The 18492-nt window shown below is 33.5% G+C and overlaps 1 protein-coding gene across 1 annotated transcript; it reads left to right on the top strand.

The window, feature by feature from the left end:
• Positions 1-289: 289 nt before the first annotated feature.
• On the top strand, positions 290-10070 carry LOC132543657 (protein unc-93 homolog A-like). Its single transcript, XM_060207172.1, has 6 exons — positions 290-752; positions 2859-3016; positions 3422-3667; positions 4299-4434; positions 4892-5023; positions 9838-10070. Exons 1-6 carry the CDS (start codon positions 305-307, stop codon positions 10068-10070), a joined length of 1353 nt encoding a protein of 450 aa, XP_060063155.1. The 5' UTR covers positions 290-304.
• Positions 10071-18492: the final 8422 nt, after the last annotated feature.

The raw sequence follows: 18492 nt of genomic DNA, 5'->3' as shown, positions 1-18492 counted from the left end.
ATTTGTCAGTAAATGGCGGATACCAATCATGTCGATTGTGTGTACCTTAAAAACTCAGTTGAACTGTCTGGAATCTAGCAATAATGAATTTGGTTTGACATGGGATCTGTTTGGTTTAATTAACGTTAATGCAATGAAATTTATTTCAGATTCAAATCAAATCAATGTAGAATGAATATCAAATATTATTTATTTACAGAAATTGATCATTATGGCGCAGGCTGAAATAGCGATTAGCGATCTTAGCAAAGGATATCAAAATGGTGCCAGCCCTAATCCGTGGAATCCGACTGATAGCCACAGAATGGACAAGAGGACAATCCTCAAAAACGTTGTAGTTGTCAGTTTTGGATTTTTGTTCCTGTTTACATCTTTCCAGTCGTTATCGAACTTGCAGAGTTCACTAAACAAGGAAGATGGACTTGGTACCGGAGGACTGGCTATTATTTATGGAGCTCTGGTAATATCGTGCATGTTCTTCCCGGCATTTATTGTTGCACACTTGGGCTGTAAATGGACTATTGCTCTCGCCATGATATGCTATATTGTGTACATGGCTGCTAATTTCTATGCTGTCTGGGGGACAATGGCTGTGGCTTCAGTGATTGTGGGGCTCGGTGCTGCTCCGTTGTGGTCTGCAAAGTGTACCTACTTAACACAAGCTGCCGTTTGGTATGCAAAACACACAGGTGCCACCGAAGATGACGTAATTAACAGGTTCTTCGGATTCTTCTTCATGGTTTTCCAGACAAGTGAGTATTTGTATGCTTTCATTTGCCTTTGTTTGAGGAACATTGTGGGGAAGTTTTATGATCGCCATAGTGATCTTGAGAAATATTCTAATTTTTTGTGTGACATGAATCTGGACGTATTTGATGATTGTTATTTTGCCTGTTGGTTCGGTTGTTGAATACCTTTCTCTCATTTGAGAACGTGATATTACTTACTTTGATTGACCAAGGTTAATATGTCGGTTGACGTCGATGAAGCATAAGGCGCTTACACTTCCGGAACACCTTGTCTTATTCCTGTATTTTTTGGAAATATTTCTTTGTTTCATATTTTGCCCTAGTTTTATGGAATCTCAGTTTGATTTATAATTATGTTGACATGTTGGTATTTTCATGATGTTTTTTAATTGTTGTACATGAAAAAAGACGCACACTTAATCTGTTTCACTTCAAATCGTCTTACTGCGAGAATGCCAATTTTCTTAATGTCATAGCAGTAATTAATATGTTTCGCATTGCTTCATTGCTCTATTATCTTATCTGCTACAATAAGATGGATGGTGAAGGTAAGAGATGCGGGCCTAAATATTAAAATAGGTTATAAGGAAAAAATCAAAACTATTAACAAATATTAGAATATAGTTGGAAATATGTACCTTATGTATTTGGACTGTATGGTCTTTTTCTGTTGTTGTGATAGATACGATTTCCTCAAATATTAATAATCGATAGCTTCCATATATAAATATGAACAATACATGTCCAGTTTTTTTTTACATAATTCACTTAACATAACGGTCTTAATAAATACTGAGTTAAGCTGTAGACTTGTACATAAAGGAGTTAACTCCCCATACCTCAATATGTTAAATCAATGTATGTTATATATCCGTATTTATACTATCTCTGTTGTCATCGTAATGAGAAGACTTAAATAGGCTAAGCCTGATGTCCAATTCTGTTCACATTTCATTTAACTCCATACTCTTTGATATAATAGTAAAACAGAATAACGCTTCTTAATACAAATTTAGAATAGATAGAGCCAACCAATGAATCAAACTTAATCAAATTAAAGAATAATTGACAATTTCAACACTAATTCAAGTGCTTGTGTACCTTCTAAATTACTATTCATCAAAATTAAGACGTAGATCGCCGATTTTTCATTTACTGTCATGTTTGGTAATAGAAATAACGGGGTGATATCTTCTTGTAGTGATTTTGCTTTTTGTTTTCCTTCTTCCTTCTGTGTTCTTTTGTGAATTTTCCATTGCTCGATAGAAACATTCTTGCATCCCCAACCTATAGTATTCACGTGTCTCAGTTCATTCGCTATTCAAGGCATTGTTCCCTATATGGCGAGTCTCGTGCAAGATGTTGTCAACTTACCAAGGTTCATATGAAGGTTGTCGTCCAGGAGCCATAAGACGCTTACGTTTCATCAAATTTGCATGCTTTCGTTTAAATGTCGTTATTTTCTGTTTTCCTTGATCCTGTGTTACGCTTACCATACTTATTATTTCATCTTTATATGATTCAATTGATTGCATTTTTGCTCTCCTTAGAGGAAATATCGAAATATTGTTTCCGATTGCAAGTGCTTTTTAACGGAAGGGATATTTCAACGACGGTTATGTCATCTTCATGATGCCATCTTACTACAAATAGTCATATAAATACTGACATGAAATTATTTAAATGGATATACAGTATCCATCATGGGCAGGGTTAAGTTGTCAACCTTGCTTAAAATATCTCCGAACAAATACACGACAGTGTCACTTTGATTTCGCAATTGGACGGCGACCTTCAGATATTAAATGAAAGAAAAGAATAGAATTATAAAGTGAAGACCGCACACCCAGCAGACTCTTGGACATTCAGATGTTCTCATTTGTAAACTAAAAAAATAATAAATACTCGCTGAAAAACCCTGATGTGCATGCGTACTCGAATATTAGTAGCAAGCTTCCGGTGACGATGTAAAATTCCCAGGAAAATCAGGTTTGAATAAAAAACAACATTGTAAGAATAATGCAAAAAGACAAAGTGAAAAGCACTTGTTTCTAACATTTCAGGGCGTGACTGTATATATCTGTGTATATAATGTCTTTTACTTTCCAGGTCAAGTATGGGGAAATTTAATTTCATCAACTGTCTTCAGTCAGCGCCCTGACAATATTACTCTTCCGACGCCTGAAGAACTAGAACGATGTGGGGCTTCATTTGACCCCGCATTACCCGTGAATAATTCTAACCTTGCCAGGCCACCAATTGAAAAGGTACGAAGGGAACATTTCATATCAAAATACAAACTGACATCGTCTTTGAAGTGGGTAGAGCAAAATGTGTAATTCTTTATGTATTAGAAGTCTCCATATCACATAAAACAAGCAAAATATCAAGTAAAATATCATAGTAAATGATCACCAATCTTAGTACTTAATCACGCAAAAATCATACCAGCTGAGTCTATAAGAAACACGATGGGCTCCATAAAGAATATACATAGATCAGGTGTTTTGTTTAAGCCACACAAGTAATGCCCTTTTTAGCTTTTATTTTGTTCCAAAATAGACATTATGGTTAATTTGTATCTTGAAAAACATTCAATATTATAGTATCAATTTCATTTCTAAAATGGCCCAATTCAAATGAGGTTTATTTTAATACTTTGGTTACCTCAGGTTTACATCGTCTGCGGAATATATATTGCCTGTGGTTGCGTGGCTTTTCTCATCATCGCCGGACTCCTGGATCCTATTACTTTGGACAAGGACAAAGATACATCCGAGAGGGACAGGAAGTTGTCCTCTGATCTGTTTATCGCAACCTTCCGTCATTGGTGGAATTCTCCTTACCAGAAGCTCTTGACGACCCTCACCATTTACAGTGGAATTGAACAGGCCTTCATTACTGGTGATTACACTAAGGTAATTATCTATTTTGTAACCAACGCCTGACTGTTTTCGTTTCAGATCTAATACATTCACTGCAGCATTTCGTATACAAACTTGTTTTGGAGCATTTGACGAAAGTCTCAGTGAGCTCTGTAAGTACCAAGATGTAATTTTATGTCAATCCTATGCTTTTGTGTATAACAAGAAATAAGCATTATTAACAAGAAATACCATTAATTCTTTATCACAAGATCTCAAATGATCTTCAAATGATAAAGTTGATAGTTATGCATCCTACCGATCATTTTCCTTGCCGATTTGCCTTTTACAAGGTTTTGCCAAATTCTGATTAAACATAATTGGGGAACCTCTATGCAGTTCAGTTCTCCTTCGTATTCTTGTTAATAGACAGTCCATTGTATTATTTCGGTTGGAGACTAAAATTGGGCTTCCTTCATAATATTTCGTCCTGCACTGAGGAGGAGGATTTGCCGCACCATTTGAAGATTTCCGATCTTGATCTTTGATTCCTGCTTGCTCTACATTCTAGTGTTTGGTTCAACTTAAAACATTTATTCGCATGACCCTAGGCTTTGTGGGGACGTTACACCATATATAAATATCATATAAATAGATAAAACTGATGATGTTTCTTTTCTTGCAGTCCTACATCAGCTGTACTCTTGGTATTTGGAATGTGGGCTATGTCATGATTTGTTACGGCGTTGTAGACGCTGCCTGCTCCTTCACATTTGGACGTCTTGTACAGTATGTTGGACATATCCCATTCTTTGTCTTAGGTATGTCACAAATAATATATTTGATATTATTATGATTGGATTTAATGCCTGGGATACGATATTGGGTGGGTTGGGTAATTGTTCTATGATATAAGATGGGAGATAGACATTTTTCCATTTAAAATCAGGAGAATCCTATCATAATTTAAACCCGTTTTGATCAAAATGGTTCTTACTCGTTACATTTAGTGCTTATGTATATTCAATAATTGAATGCTATCATTAACGGAACTCTAGTGTAGAATAAGTTTCCATCAATACTCAATAGGCGGATACAAGTTTACTGTGACATATCGCATGCCATGTATCACTGTCATGTATTTATAATTTTGAAGAAAACAACTTTATATTTCCTGACCTTCTTGGTGTATCTCTTTATTCTCATATTCATTTATGTATAGTTTAAGTCTTCTTTTGTCTGTGTATTTTGACACGTGTACTTTCTCTCCCAATCCAGCATTCTTTGTGCACGGCGGTACGTTGATAGCACTTTTGTTGTGGCAGCCTAACCCAGATCAAGAATATCTCTTCTACATCTTTGCTGCGTTATGGGGAATGGGAGATGCTGTTATACAGACACAGATCAACGGTAAGTTTGTCACACACTTCGATTACAAAATATGTTTGGTATGAATCCTTAAATAATGCACATTTAATATTTCAATCTGAACTACAGTATAACAGTCTCTTCGATGGCCCCTTGATGGAAGACACGATGATAACACCAGGCATTTCAGAGACTCCACTTTCAGTCGCCTTTCATGATCTTTCAGCTGAATACAGCTGAAAACCACCCCTACGGCAGAGGGTGTCCGTAATGAGTTGACCTTCATGATGAGAAGTGAGAAACAGCATTGCGATACAGATGTAATTTCTCGGTCTTCTGCATGGGTTGAAAAAAATGAAATAAAATTTGAATACATTATTGTGCAATAATTTGACAGTGATGACCTGAAAGGTAAGTTGATGGCTACGAGAGTCTGCGGATAGTTTTAGTCACTTCATAAATTTAGCAATAGCCGGAGTTGGAACCATTACGAATTTAGATCCCGTTTAGGTCGTATGACGTGTCACGATTAAAATCTAACAGGTGATGTGTGTTTTTAAAGTATTTGAACACGTGCATCAAGTAAGTACTCTATGTGTCAAGATTATCGCTGGCCGGTTCCATGCTTAGTAGAAATTTATATACGATATATAATCGCTAAGCAATTGGCAAAATAAACAATAATTATCTTCTCTAAATATCACTAAATTAAACATATGTTTTTCATATTTATATGATATGATTATAATACATTTTACTAAGCTTGAGGAAAACAAAATTCCATTGTAAGAAAGATTTCTAAATCTCGAAGCGGATCTGAGGACAAGATAAAAATTCTAAAAGTCGGTCATCACTTCTCCAAAAATGACGAAAAAAAAATTTAGGAAAAGTATATTTTTTGGACAACTGAAATATATCATGAAAGTACGATCAGCGGTATACCACAATGGGTAGAGTCTGTTGGCTTTGATACATTAGGGTGCTTTGTAAACACATACTGAACTTTTAATGGACAGACAAGACTTTTCTTAATTTACCCATGTATATACATCACTGAACTAAAAAAAATATCTAAACAATTTAAGTTCTAAATGTTCTTTGTAATATGTTTCTGGTAGAAAATCGTATTAAAAATACGATCAAATACAGATCTGGACTGCCATTGGTTTGGTTTATTCAAAACACACACCCCTGATTATCATTGACTCCATGTCGTGATATAAATCTGACCATCAAATCCAAAATCATAATGAAATACAATGTTGCGGTTTTCGTATTTACATAACGCACAAACGAACAACTTTTAGTTTTATGTTTTTGTTTCAGCACTATACGGGTTCATCTTTGCAAAGAACCCGGAAGCAGCGTTTGCAAATTATCGGCTGTGGGAATCCCTAGGTTTTATCCTAGCATTTAGTTACAGCAGTTATTTACATACCAGTCTCAAAATGTACATGACAATGGGCTGGCTTGTCTTTGGAATGGTGTTATATGCCGTTGTGGAATCAAAGCACAGAAAAAATAAGGAAAATATTGCATAGACGTCATCATCGTAAGATATTTTCAGAAATGTCTGCATGATGAGTTAACGAAAACACTTTGCATGCTTATATACATTTATGTTTTAATGAAATATACTTTACTAATGTTACTGTTAAAAATATATAAAGGATTTGGGAAAAAACAACATAATTGTAACAGATTGTACAAAAACAGCATATCTGAAAGGTAACTAACAAAAAAACTCACAATAGATTGTCAGAAGCGGCTTTGAAGAATTTGAAACGGAGTTTGAAACGTAGAAACGGACATTTCACGGGAAAAGGTATAATGATTGATGAATAAGGCAAATGTAAACCAACCTTACATCGGCACTCCTTTATCATCTTTTTTCTGTTTATTTTTTCAAAGCGAAAAAAGTTTTCTATTCGCTTTTCTATTTTGCATCTGAATACAATAAAATGACATCATTGATTTATCTATTTAAAGTACGAAACGAAATATGGTAACCGTTTCTGACTTCGACATGCAATAAACAGCAAAGTAGGTGGGCGTTTTTTAGCAGGTATGGGAGAAGGTAATACGATATCTGATATTATGTCTCTAACCATATGCTGAACTTGATTACTAACACCATTTGCATTTATAGATTCATTTTTACAAACCTATAAGGCATATTCAATAAAGATATTGATGAATTTTCTGAGAAAGTAGCAGCTAATGATGTGATATAGTACTTACTCCACGTAACATACTGGAAATGTGGTACATATGTTTATAATACTAAAGTGAATGGCTTTTGAGAGACGATGAGTGATTGTAACCACTTAAATACTACCTAGATACCTAGGCTTGAAATCAGATATATATCTATATGTTGTACACCGACAGCTCAATATTGCTTTCATTTTGTAAGATTGACCCATAAATTGATATAGTATCGTATGTTGTCCACTTATGTTGAATCCATCTCCTCCTTTCGTTCGTGTTGAATGAGTTATGGCATCCAATTCAAATATACCGGTTGAACCTAGTACGTCACTGTAACGCATATCAGATTATCGGACTACTTATACTATTCGTCAGTGTATGTGCAATATATTTAAATGTCGAATTATTGAAGGAATATGCAGGGATTGCGCCGCAACCCACGATATCAATATTACATAACATAGCGACAATCACGATTGGTTCATGACTAGACCTAAATAGGAAAGACTTGTCAACACGTCAGACAATGATAAGACTGGATCATGTAACTAACCCACATTATAGTTGTCAAGTAAACAGTCTACGGGTGGTAAACAAATTCATGTAACACTTGAACGATTTAATCAGAATGACTGTGCGCCACTATCCGGAAGCACATGGTCCGTTCACCTAACCGCTTCGAGCATAAATATTAAGACGAATAACCTATTTAACCTATTTTCCATGAAAATACGGTAAATACACTTAATTCCAATCTTACCAGAGCATTTGTAAGAAATTTACCTTGTTGTTAGAGTTGGCAACAGTTATTTTCATTTGTTTCCAATGACGACGGACGACTGACCAGAACGGAGAGAATTGGAAGCCCTCTATGTGTGAAACAATTAAGGGCGGTGCGTGCGTTGTCGCGATACAATTATAACTAAAGGTTGCCTCCCTTCTTTCAGCAGTCCCATATAATTTGATGGAGTTTTAGGCCGCGATTGGAATCAAACTTACTCCTACAATTACCACCACGGTTAATGAAACAGCAGAAATGTTTCGGAAATAGGTAAAAGAATCTTATTACCAAATCTGGTATTAAGTCAACTTAGGCTGTTATATACATCCCAAAATAACCAGGTGAAGTGGTTGGGACTTACCAATAATGGTAAAACAGATGAACCGGTATCGGTTACCAACAGAACAAGTATTGGTACAATTAACATAACTTTGACTCTTTGTGGTAATAATGGTGTTGAACCAAATGACCAAATATATTTCATTTACTGAATTGTGGAATTCAATTTACATAGTAGAATACATTTAGTAATAATGCTTTGGAATCCGGTATCGGTCACTGACAGCACCAGATAACTATAGAGAACAAAGTTACAATTTAAAATTGTTTTAAACCAAATAACCAATATTAGTTCCAAATAACTTTGACCAAAATGGTGGTAATTTTTTTCAGAAGTAAATTCAACTGGATATTCAAAGAAAACAAAAACCATAGTATGACTTTTACCAGAATTGAAAATCTTATAGATAAGAGATGCTTCGTTGCAATTATAGTAGACAAAGACAGGGTTTAAAAACAGAATTTCCAATAATTAACTGATAAATCAAACTTTACTGGAATACTGGGAAGACCATTGCTTGATTCATCAATGAAATAATGTTTTGGATTAATAAATAATTTTGAAATGCTTAAGAAATAACTAAGTCTGGTTTAGCTTTTCATCAAAATGCTTAGTCTTGGGAGAACTTATCATAACGATTTTTCTACAACCATCATTGATTTTTAACAATCAAGTGAAACTTAAGAATACACTTCAAAAGAAAAAATCGTTACATCATCGATCACGTACGTAATACCATCCACTAGCATATGTTTAAACACATTGCTTATATTGTGCAATATGTATGTAGTCTATGTAGAAGATGTTGTAAAATGTAATCAAGCTGTTTAATTTGGTATGTAAGAGTGGTATGTAGAAGTTAAAGTAAAACATAGCAGTTCATTGTTAAAAGGACGTGCCTAAAGAATGTAATAGCTTATATTTCCTGTCTTTTTGGTTTTTATTGTGATGTATTACCTAAGCACTGCATTTTCACATTAACAATTACGTCATCAGTATGTTTTAACAATGCATGCTGGTAGGTATGATGGCGATATGATCACAAGATGTACATTGTAACAAGCTTTGGTGACCGGGTATTAAACAAAACGAATTTCATACTTGCTCTCATTACGTCATTTCCTCCGCTTTATGAATCAAGCCAATTAACCCCAACATTGCTTGGTGGTGCTTGTATTCATATCGTAATGTTTAATCATCAGTAAGATTAACAATTAAACAAATCTGTTGTAGAATTCAATGCGGTAAACGATTCATTTTCTCGAAAAACAAATACATGTTTTCATGATAGTTATTTCAAGGGTATACATGTTTGACCGGATATTGAATTAACTTGTTTTTATACGCGTTTACTCTTGAATGGTTTCTGTAACATTTAATGGAAGGTAAAGAACTAATATATATGAAACAGTGACTGACATTATCACTTATCACATCTGTCGATAGCCGATATTAAAATACTTTGCTGATAAAAGATAGAAAACATTTTGATAAATTGATAACTATTTCTTTTTAATATTTCAGCTTTGTACGGATACCTCTTTACGAAAAGCACAGAAGCTGGTTTCGCAAATTATCGTCTTTGGGAATCATTTGGATTTATCATGGCTTTCGGATACAGCGCTCATCTCCAGACAAAAATCAAAATGTACGTAGCGATGGCATGGCTCGTCATAGGAATGCTTATGTACAGTTTTGTTGAATTCGGTGACAGGCGTGCGAAAAAATATAGCCATGACATTAAGACTAAGTTGTGAGATATCTGATCGACCGTTATGCTCATTGCTTTCATGAATAACCGGTGGACACTTAACAGCAAATCAACGGACAGAATAATAACTACTGACCTTTTCCGAAATAAAAAAGTCCATACATATTATCTAAAAGGTTTTGTGACGCTGATGAGTCTTTCCTCAGCGATTTTTTGTTATATACATTCCTGTGTATATCGAAAATAGTTATAAGACTAGATTATATTTAGTTATTACTAAATATTCAGTGTTCTGTCTTAGTTATCACGTTATTGTACTTGTGTCGGGTTATTTTATTATAAAGGTTTTAATGTACCAGTTCTTACGCCAAGTCTCAATATTTGTTGCGGTGCCAATGAAATAGTACCATGTTTACCATGTTTAATAACGTCTTAGTCTGCAGTCATCTCTTCAACAAAAAAGTGACAAACTCGAGAACAACCGAACCAAGACTTCAATTTTTCATTAGTGTTCAATTGGAGACTAATGTAGTACGTCTATTTTCATTTTATTAAACACAATTCTGATTTATGTTATGGAACAGAACCATTGAAAATACATATTTCCTGTGTATAATCACAAACATACTACTGTCTGACGAGGGTTGTATATACTGTACACGAACATGAATGTTATACAATGTGATACCAAAACATTATCATCAGTAATCTTTGATCTTAAATTGGCAAGTCTCATTGATATGAAATATCGGATTTGATTATCTGTTGTGTCAGATTTTCGAGGAACGAAGTTCATCATAATATATAAAAAACTATATGTTCTGCACTTAGAATAGGAACATACATATTGCGTTTGTAAATCAGCATCTATATTCACTAACATGAGTTATAATATATGTAATATTATGTTATCAAACATGCTTACAAGTTCCAATCAATGTGACCTCAAAATGATTTTATCGATCGCTTGGAGTTTCAAATATCTGAGATGTTGTTACAAACTTAGGGATGACAACTAAATCAATGTGTTAATACCGGTTGACTACCATACAATAATAATAAATCATAAAAAACAACGGAAATATCATATGCACTGTATGTAAATTTTATTCCAATGCAGGTCATGGGAAAATCCAGAACTAAAAGAGAGTACCTTCTGCCAAACTTTGGTTTGTTGATTTCCCCCTATTTTATGACTTCCGTTGACAAAAACAAAACAAAACAAAAAAAACGTATGAACTGTCTTTTTTACAAAATAAAATATATCGCCATTTTCTCTCCAACATATGAACTGAAATATCAGATATGACTAACATCTTGTACTATTCATTGAGTCATTGATATATGCAAAAGAGCTTCGGATCAATGCTTCCTTGCCATTAGCCATTGTAACTTTGTTCGCATTTGACAACTGTAATATGTCGTAATTTTTGTACCGAGTATTAAATAAAACACGGGAACAAATAATTATCAAATGTATGTTATCATATTTCTATTGCAACAAATAGTTTTCTGCAAGTAATATTATACTGCAGGTAAAGATGAACCACTTGATGTTCTAGATACTAATATTTACAGGAAGCAAAAGTCATTTTGAACGTTTGAAAATGCTTTTTGATATGTTTTAGGCATTATTGAAATTTGAATTTTTGCCAATGTACCTATGGTTCTTAACATTATTACTTTCTTAAAGGCCTGTCGACACTTAAGTAGTCATTATGGCCATCAACCGGTGAAAGACAGCGATCCAAAAAGAAATAACATAAAACAAACTAAAGGGTGAAAGACAAATGATAAAAACTTAAAGGTTATGTTATAACAAGAGATTAAAACGATAAGTTATATTCTATAATACAGCCCAACATCTTTCAGATAACTGAAAATTTTAGAAATCTCAACGATTTCAAAAAGGGTATTTAGACTGGTAACGTTACGATAAAAAAAATCTCGGTTGACAGAAGGTCAATGTAGTCCAATAAAAATCTTTAACGGTGAATGGTTCATCGCCCTATGGTGTTTGATACATTCAACTGTGTGTGTATGTTATTTTTGTTTGCTTGGTTCCTTTTAGAACGTTATCAACTGACGTAGGAACAAGGATACAACATGACATTTCAACATGTAACCAGTCATTACAACTACCGTAAGGGTGGGCGCCAAACAGCAAAGTGCAGCAAACACCTATTCCATATAGATCGTTTAATACAACCTGTATCATTTTCAATTTCACTGGCGTATATTTGTTAACTTACACTGTATAACAGGATCTAAAATGGGTTTTAATTTCAGATGCATCTAAGCCATAACGGTCATCTGACAACCAAATTATTAACTCCAGAAACGATTACATTCCGACGTGATGTTTCATACGAAATAAATTCGGCATGGGCATTTAAAATATACTAGCATTGAAAAACAAAATTTCAGCTAAATTTCCATTTTGGGGCCCCGCCCTCCAGTCCCCTGTTGTCGAATAAACTGTGAATTTAGGAGGTGAGTGGCATCTCCAAGAGATGAGTCCAACTTAATGATAGAAATATCTACATGCGTATGGCAAAGTAGTTTCAAGGAAATCGCCTCGGGACCCCTCCCTTCTGTCGTTTGTGCTGGAATCAATCTCTCAATTAAAAAATGATTGATATTGACAAGTGATATATCATTGGTTGAAATATGACAGGATTTTTAAGTCTAAATGTGGTGTACAAAATCTAACAATTGCAGCCATTTTGATGTACCATTGTCGACTCGTACCGTAATCTCTTATGTCTATATCAAAACACCACAATCAATTTTTGACAGGCGCAGCAACTTAAAAAAGCTCCAGCGTATACAACGTTAGTGACATATGCAAAAATACTATATGACCAAATGGTTTGGTCAGTTTTTTTCTTTATATTCATTAACGTCTCATCAACATCTAGGACCAATTCAGGGCGGCCTTCCGGTGTATGCGAGACGTAAGCATGTATTGAATAGTGTGTTTTGGAGGCTGCGATATGTTTCTGCATATCTCTGAAATCACGTTGAACTGAAGACGACTTCGTAGTGCTATCACAGTGATGTTTGCCGCCGAATGTCCCCAGAACATCGCACCTAGTCACATATTTACTTACAACGTGTAGATCAATCCTAAAATAATGCAGAACGTCACACAGGAGTAGAAACTGACGCTTTTAAATACTCTCCACCAGAATACATAACCCAATCCCATTAGTGAGATCAAATAAATCGGCGTTCGAGTTACTGACAGAATTTCTTAACTGTCATAAAGATATATTAATTTTTCTGTCTCCATTAACTTAAAGAAAATAAGTGCACTGGTGTTCTGCATCTCATGGATGACATTGTGGGAATCAGACAAGATGGATTATTCTATTCAGACATCATTTTGGGAAAAAGCTGGAAACATATATTTGATTTTTTGCCAGTGCAACATTGAAAAGGTATATTATGACAAGAGGAAGTTGATCAGTATTATTATTGATGTAAGATTTAATTGAATAATAAACATGAACAGAGCACATATTGTTAAAACTTAAATATATATATATATTTTGATGAAGGTGACGACGATTTTACATGTGGAAATAAACCAAATTCTCTGTATATAAAACATAATGACTCTCAAACTGGTAATCATGCATACTGCTAACGTTGGATTGACTCTAGAATGTTACTCTCTCGTTCTGTAAAATTTGCCCACACTGAATCTGCATCTTCTAAAATTGGACAAATGAATGTAATGTAAATACTTTCAATAAGAGAAGAAGATTGTAATTTATATAAGTATTTTGATTTTACTTCACAGAATAAAATAATTACTGGGTTTTGTATGGTTCTAAATTTGTCTAATTTCATTTGTCATTCATATTTTATCATTAAGTGTTGCTGTTTTATTAGGGACAAATTGATATACAGCAGTTACTATCGTGTTATTTAGAATAGTATTAATTGGAGCTTTATAGTCTTGAGTAAACTTTGGTCAGGATATCAGAAGCTGGGTCCAAATTTTTATAAAGAATCTATGTCTGCAGTTGATCAAGGGGACAATCTTTCATCTTTCTTCAAAGTGAAGAGGGACTACCGTCAAGGGGCTCAATCGCTCCGTATATTTCCATATGGTATGCTGAGATACTTGCAATTAAACCTGGAAATAATAAAGGTATAAAGGGTATAAAGGTAGACAACTCTCCACTATTGCTGTATTAATGCGCTGATTATACTACTCTTTTCTTAGATGGACCTTTTAAAGAACCTTTAGCTTAACATGACAAATTTGCAAAACATTCTGGCCTGAAAATAAATAAAAGGAAGACACAAGTCATATGGATAGGAGACAAGAAATATTGAAATATAGTAAGTAAACATATTTCCCAGAAATGAACTTGCAGTGGGGAAGATGTTTAACACTTATGAAGATAGGGATATTCTTGCTGTTCTAACTGTGGTTTTGAATATTAAGCAACTGTACAACAGAATTGTAAAAATTTATTCTGGAAAGACGTTCTTCAGTTTTAGCAAACTTTGTCTATCATGCAAAATAAGTTAAATGGAAAAGTAAAGGTGCTAAAACACCTATTTGTTATAACAGACATTTTAAGAGAGGTACAAGGAGTATTATTTATATAGACTTATTCAATAAAGGTGTTGTAATTATAAATGACTTAAAACAGAACGCGTTTCTAACCATTTTAACTCCTTTAATGATTTTTGTTTCAAAACTTCCAAATTTATACAGACTTCCTTACATACTAAGGTGTTGTGTTTATTATGATCAAATACATTCCCAACATTCCCTTAATGCAGAGATAAATTTCCAATATATACCTTAGAACTTTGAAGCATGATAGGGGTATAAAGGATTTCTATAATAAACTTTGTAAAAATAGCTCTACATTCACAAGGAGAAACAAATGGAATGAAGTTTTTGAATTGATGAAACCTGGAAATTAATATACATTACACCTGTTTAAGTAACTAAAGACACAAAAGTGCAATGGCTGCAGTATTGAATTAATCATTACATATTGACGACAAATTCACATCTATTTTAAACGGGTCTTTTCGATAATCTGTTTGCCACCTCTGTAAAACTGAAAGAGGAACAATAGTTCATACATTATGGGATTGTACTGAAATCCAAAACTTACAAAATTGTGAAGTTCTCCTAGATGCACTGTTCATTTCATTTATCTTTAGTAAGAAAACCTTTATTTTTAGTCTTTTTAATCCAAATAGTAGAAGTAGCAAAATAGATAACAATATTAGTCTGTTAATGAAACACTATAAATATAGATCAAGATGTTCGCAAACAACTCTTCATGTGCAAGCAATGGAAATCTAATTAAGGAGATTTTCTTTTCTGAAAGATATTCAGCAATTGGTAAGGGAGATACTTTTGTCCATTAGCTTAATAATGAGTGGGAAAATGGGTTACTTTAGTCTACATAACCTTGACTTTTTGTCTTTCAGCAAAAGGTATGCCACACCTTTTTGGTTTCTGAAATCTTAATTATATTGTATTAGCCTAAATCTTTATCTCCATGCTTCCGACCATTTCTTCCTGCAGTCTTTTCTTTCTTCGTTTTCTCTCTCTCTTTCTCTTCCGTTCTCTTTCTTTACTTCTTTTATTTTTCTTACTTCTTTTTCCCTTTCTAATAAAACAATGCACTCTTGTGTAGGATACTTTTATTTGTTCCCCGAATGAAAACATAAACGATAGCTAGACGTCATAAATATGATGAATGTTGGTATGTAATGTAAGTAGTACATTTAAATATCGATGCTTATGCATTGTTTGAAAATTGGAAAAAATGAAATGTTACAAAAACAGAATAGTATTCATATTGTAAATATCTCCATGTAAATTAATATTCCAATCAACTGAGCTAGAAATATCATTTGCTACGTCAAAATTGGTATTAAGGAAATGGAGAGTGTTTTCTTTTTTGAGGGTTATAGAACTTAAGTTAACACTAACAAGGTAGTGGTCACTACAGGAAGGAAGAAGGGAAAGCAGAGGCATTGTTAATAAAGTTTACATTATAAGTAACCGGTATATGAAGTGATGTTGAAGATTGGTTCATTATAGTATTTTATAATCCATATTTTGATAAAACCCTGTAAAATGATAATTGTGATTAAGAATTAACATGTCTTGATTTATATTCCCACCAGAATTACTTCACTTTGTGCATCAATAATATCATCAAGGTTATTTTCAAATTTTGCCCAGTAATCAACCAGAGTTTGGAGGTATGTATTTACAACCAATAAGAATAGGCCTATTATGTATGGTTTCTTCAACCAAAAGAAGTTCGAGGACATCAGACTCAAGATGAAGTTCTTGATTAATTCGAGGCTTATCTTTAGAATAGATGAGCACGCTTCCTCTACCACCACAATTAGTTCTATCCTCCCTGAAAATATCCCCGTAATTATCAAGTGATATATCAGTAATAGAATTATTAGAATGGGTTTCTGAAACATATGAAAAATCATTATTGGAAAATTCAACATCAAGATCATGTGTTTTGTTTCTTATAGAGCATATATATTAAAATGACATAAAGAAACATTTTTATCATTATTCGGTCCTGGATTTAAGTGAATTCCCCTTCACATAACCTAGATATTAGCTCACCAATTTGTGTGGTAGAAAAAAAGTCTGTTTATTGAGATTGATAACAGAGGATCACCAGCGATACCAGAGGCATTCACAGACTCACCAGGATACTTCCCTGTTTTACCCATTATAAAAAATGGCGTAGGAAAGTGCAGAATAGCCGAAAAAGAAAGAATGTGGTTATAGAACATTACTCATAACGTGCAGTGCATTAATGTGAAAACCTGTTATTAATAGAACGAAACTACGAACAAAACAGAATAAACATTATTTACATAAAGCTAACTGAACCCATTTAAGTGAATTACGACTTGAAGACATGAAGCGAACGTGTTGTTTGGTCTTCGATCCCATTAACATACCTGTATACAACCATGCATCCATAAATGACCATAAATCATATGTTACTTTAATGAAGAGTAGACGACGACAAAAAGACGAACCTGTTCTTACCTGTTAATAAATGGGATATCCTGAGAAGTGAAAACAATATGAAATAACGGGTCAGAAGGCACCCTTACATTTAGCAGAATGGAGCAATTGAAACAGGTTAAAGATACATACACACATAAACCAGATTAGGTTACATTTCTGGTTATGTGAAATATATACATATTGATACATTATTTTCACGTGATAAACAAATCGGGTCATCATTGGCGAGGTAGATAGAACGGGTGGTACATACAAATGTAGTATGTAGTATATCTATATAAATATGTGGGCATCATAATATATTTTGAAATAAAGAAATGCCATATCGTTATGAGCAAGAGAGATAGTCTATTATAGGGATCATTATTACACTTGATTTTACATTCAGATAGCTTAAAGAGAACCAAGTGAAGATATATTTATAAAAATAAAAATCAGTCTTACACAGAGTAATATAAATGGAAGAGAGATAAAAGTCATTTCGTTCGAAGCAGAGTAGAATCGGATTGTAAGGGCTGTAACTGCAGCTAAGCTAAGACCTCATACATTAAGATAAGTCTTACTGGGAAAACAACTCAAAAGCTATATTATTGACGTACATTGGATAAAAATATACTTGTCTAGTATACATGCGTTTTATAAACTGTATCAGAATGTAGGATTATTTCATCTAGACATAGGATATGTAATAGTTTCATATCTTACATGGTACATGGTACAACAGGTCAAACCAACTAAATGGATATATAACATAGGCAGACACACATGGAACTCATATATTTTTGTAATGGGAAATAAATTCTTTTGTATAGGTTATGTACTTTATTTTTATTTTTATCAAATACGGAAAGTAATGGAGATGGCAAGATAAGACTAATTTCTTTGCCAGCAAAATCTGTGATTGTTTTTATTTAAGCACCATGTTCCTCACTGATATAAAGCTGTATATATAGTTTAAACTATGAAGAAAATGCGGTTTAGATATAATGTAGGGATTTGACACAAATGTAACTACATATAAATCAGCAGCCAGTGCAAGAATGTACATTGTAGACAAAATGTATGTATAAACAATCACTTATCAGTCACTTATCTTTACAGAAGTATCAACAATGTAGAACACAAACAATATCTGTTTAGATGAATCAAATAATTAGTATATACACTGTACAATATATCTAATAATCTTATTTTGTAAAATTGAATTGTCATTCTCACAACAAAAACAAAAAACAAAAAAACAAAAAAAAAAAAAAAAAAAAAAATGATAAAAAGATAAGATAAACGAAGTGTTTAGCTATAAGAACAACATTACATTTCATATATGCACACTTGAAGAATATTTTTGGAAATGAATTTGATTCATAGGGATCCAAAAAGTGGACGGTACACATAACCATACTTGTTT

Source organism: Ylistrum balloti, unplaced genomic scaffold, assembly GCF_031769215.1.
Source record: "Ylistrum balloti isolate Yb309-2 unplaced genomic scaffold, AGI_CSIRO_Ybal_v1 Utg369760, whole genome shotgun sequence".
In the NCBI taxonomy this organism is placed as follows: Eukaryota; Metazoa; Mollusca; class Bivalvia; order Pectinida; family Pectinidae; genus Ylistrum; species Ylistrum balloti.
Note: the sequence above shows the minus strand (reverse complement) of the source record. Positions and strands in the feature narration are given on the sequence as shown.

Bases quoted from the DNA above. Each gene is read 5' to 3' on its own strand.
- LOC132543657 (XM_060207172.1), top strand. From the start codon at position 305: ATGGACAAGAGGACAATCCTCAAAAACGTTGTAGTTGTCAGTTTTGGA. The intron at 753-2,858 runs GTGAGTATTTGT...TTTACTTTCCAG, and splicing joins CTTCATGGTTTTCCAGACAA to GTCAAGTATGGGGAAATTTA. The intron at 4,435-4,891 runs GTATGTCACAAA...CTCCCAATCCAG, and splicing joins TATCCCATTCTTTGTCTTAG to CATTCTTTGTGCACGGCGGT.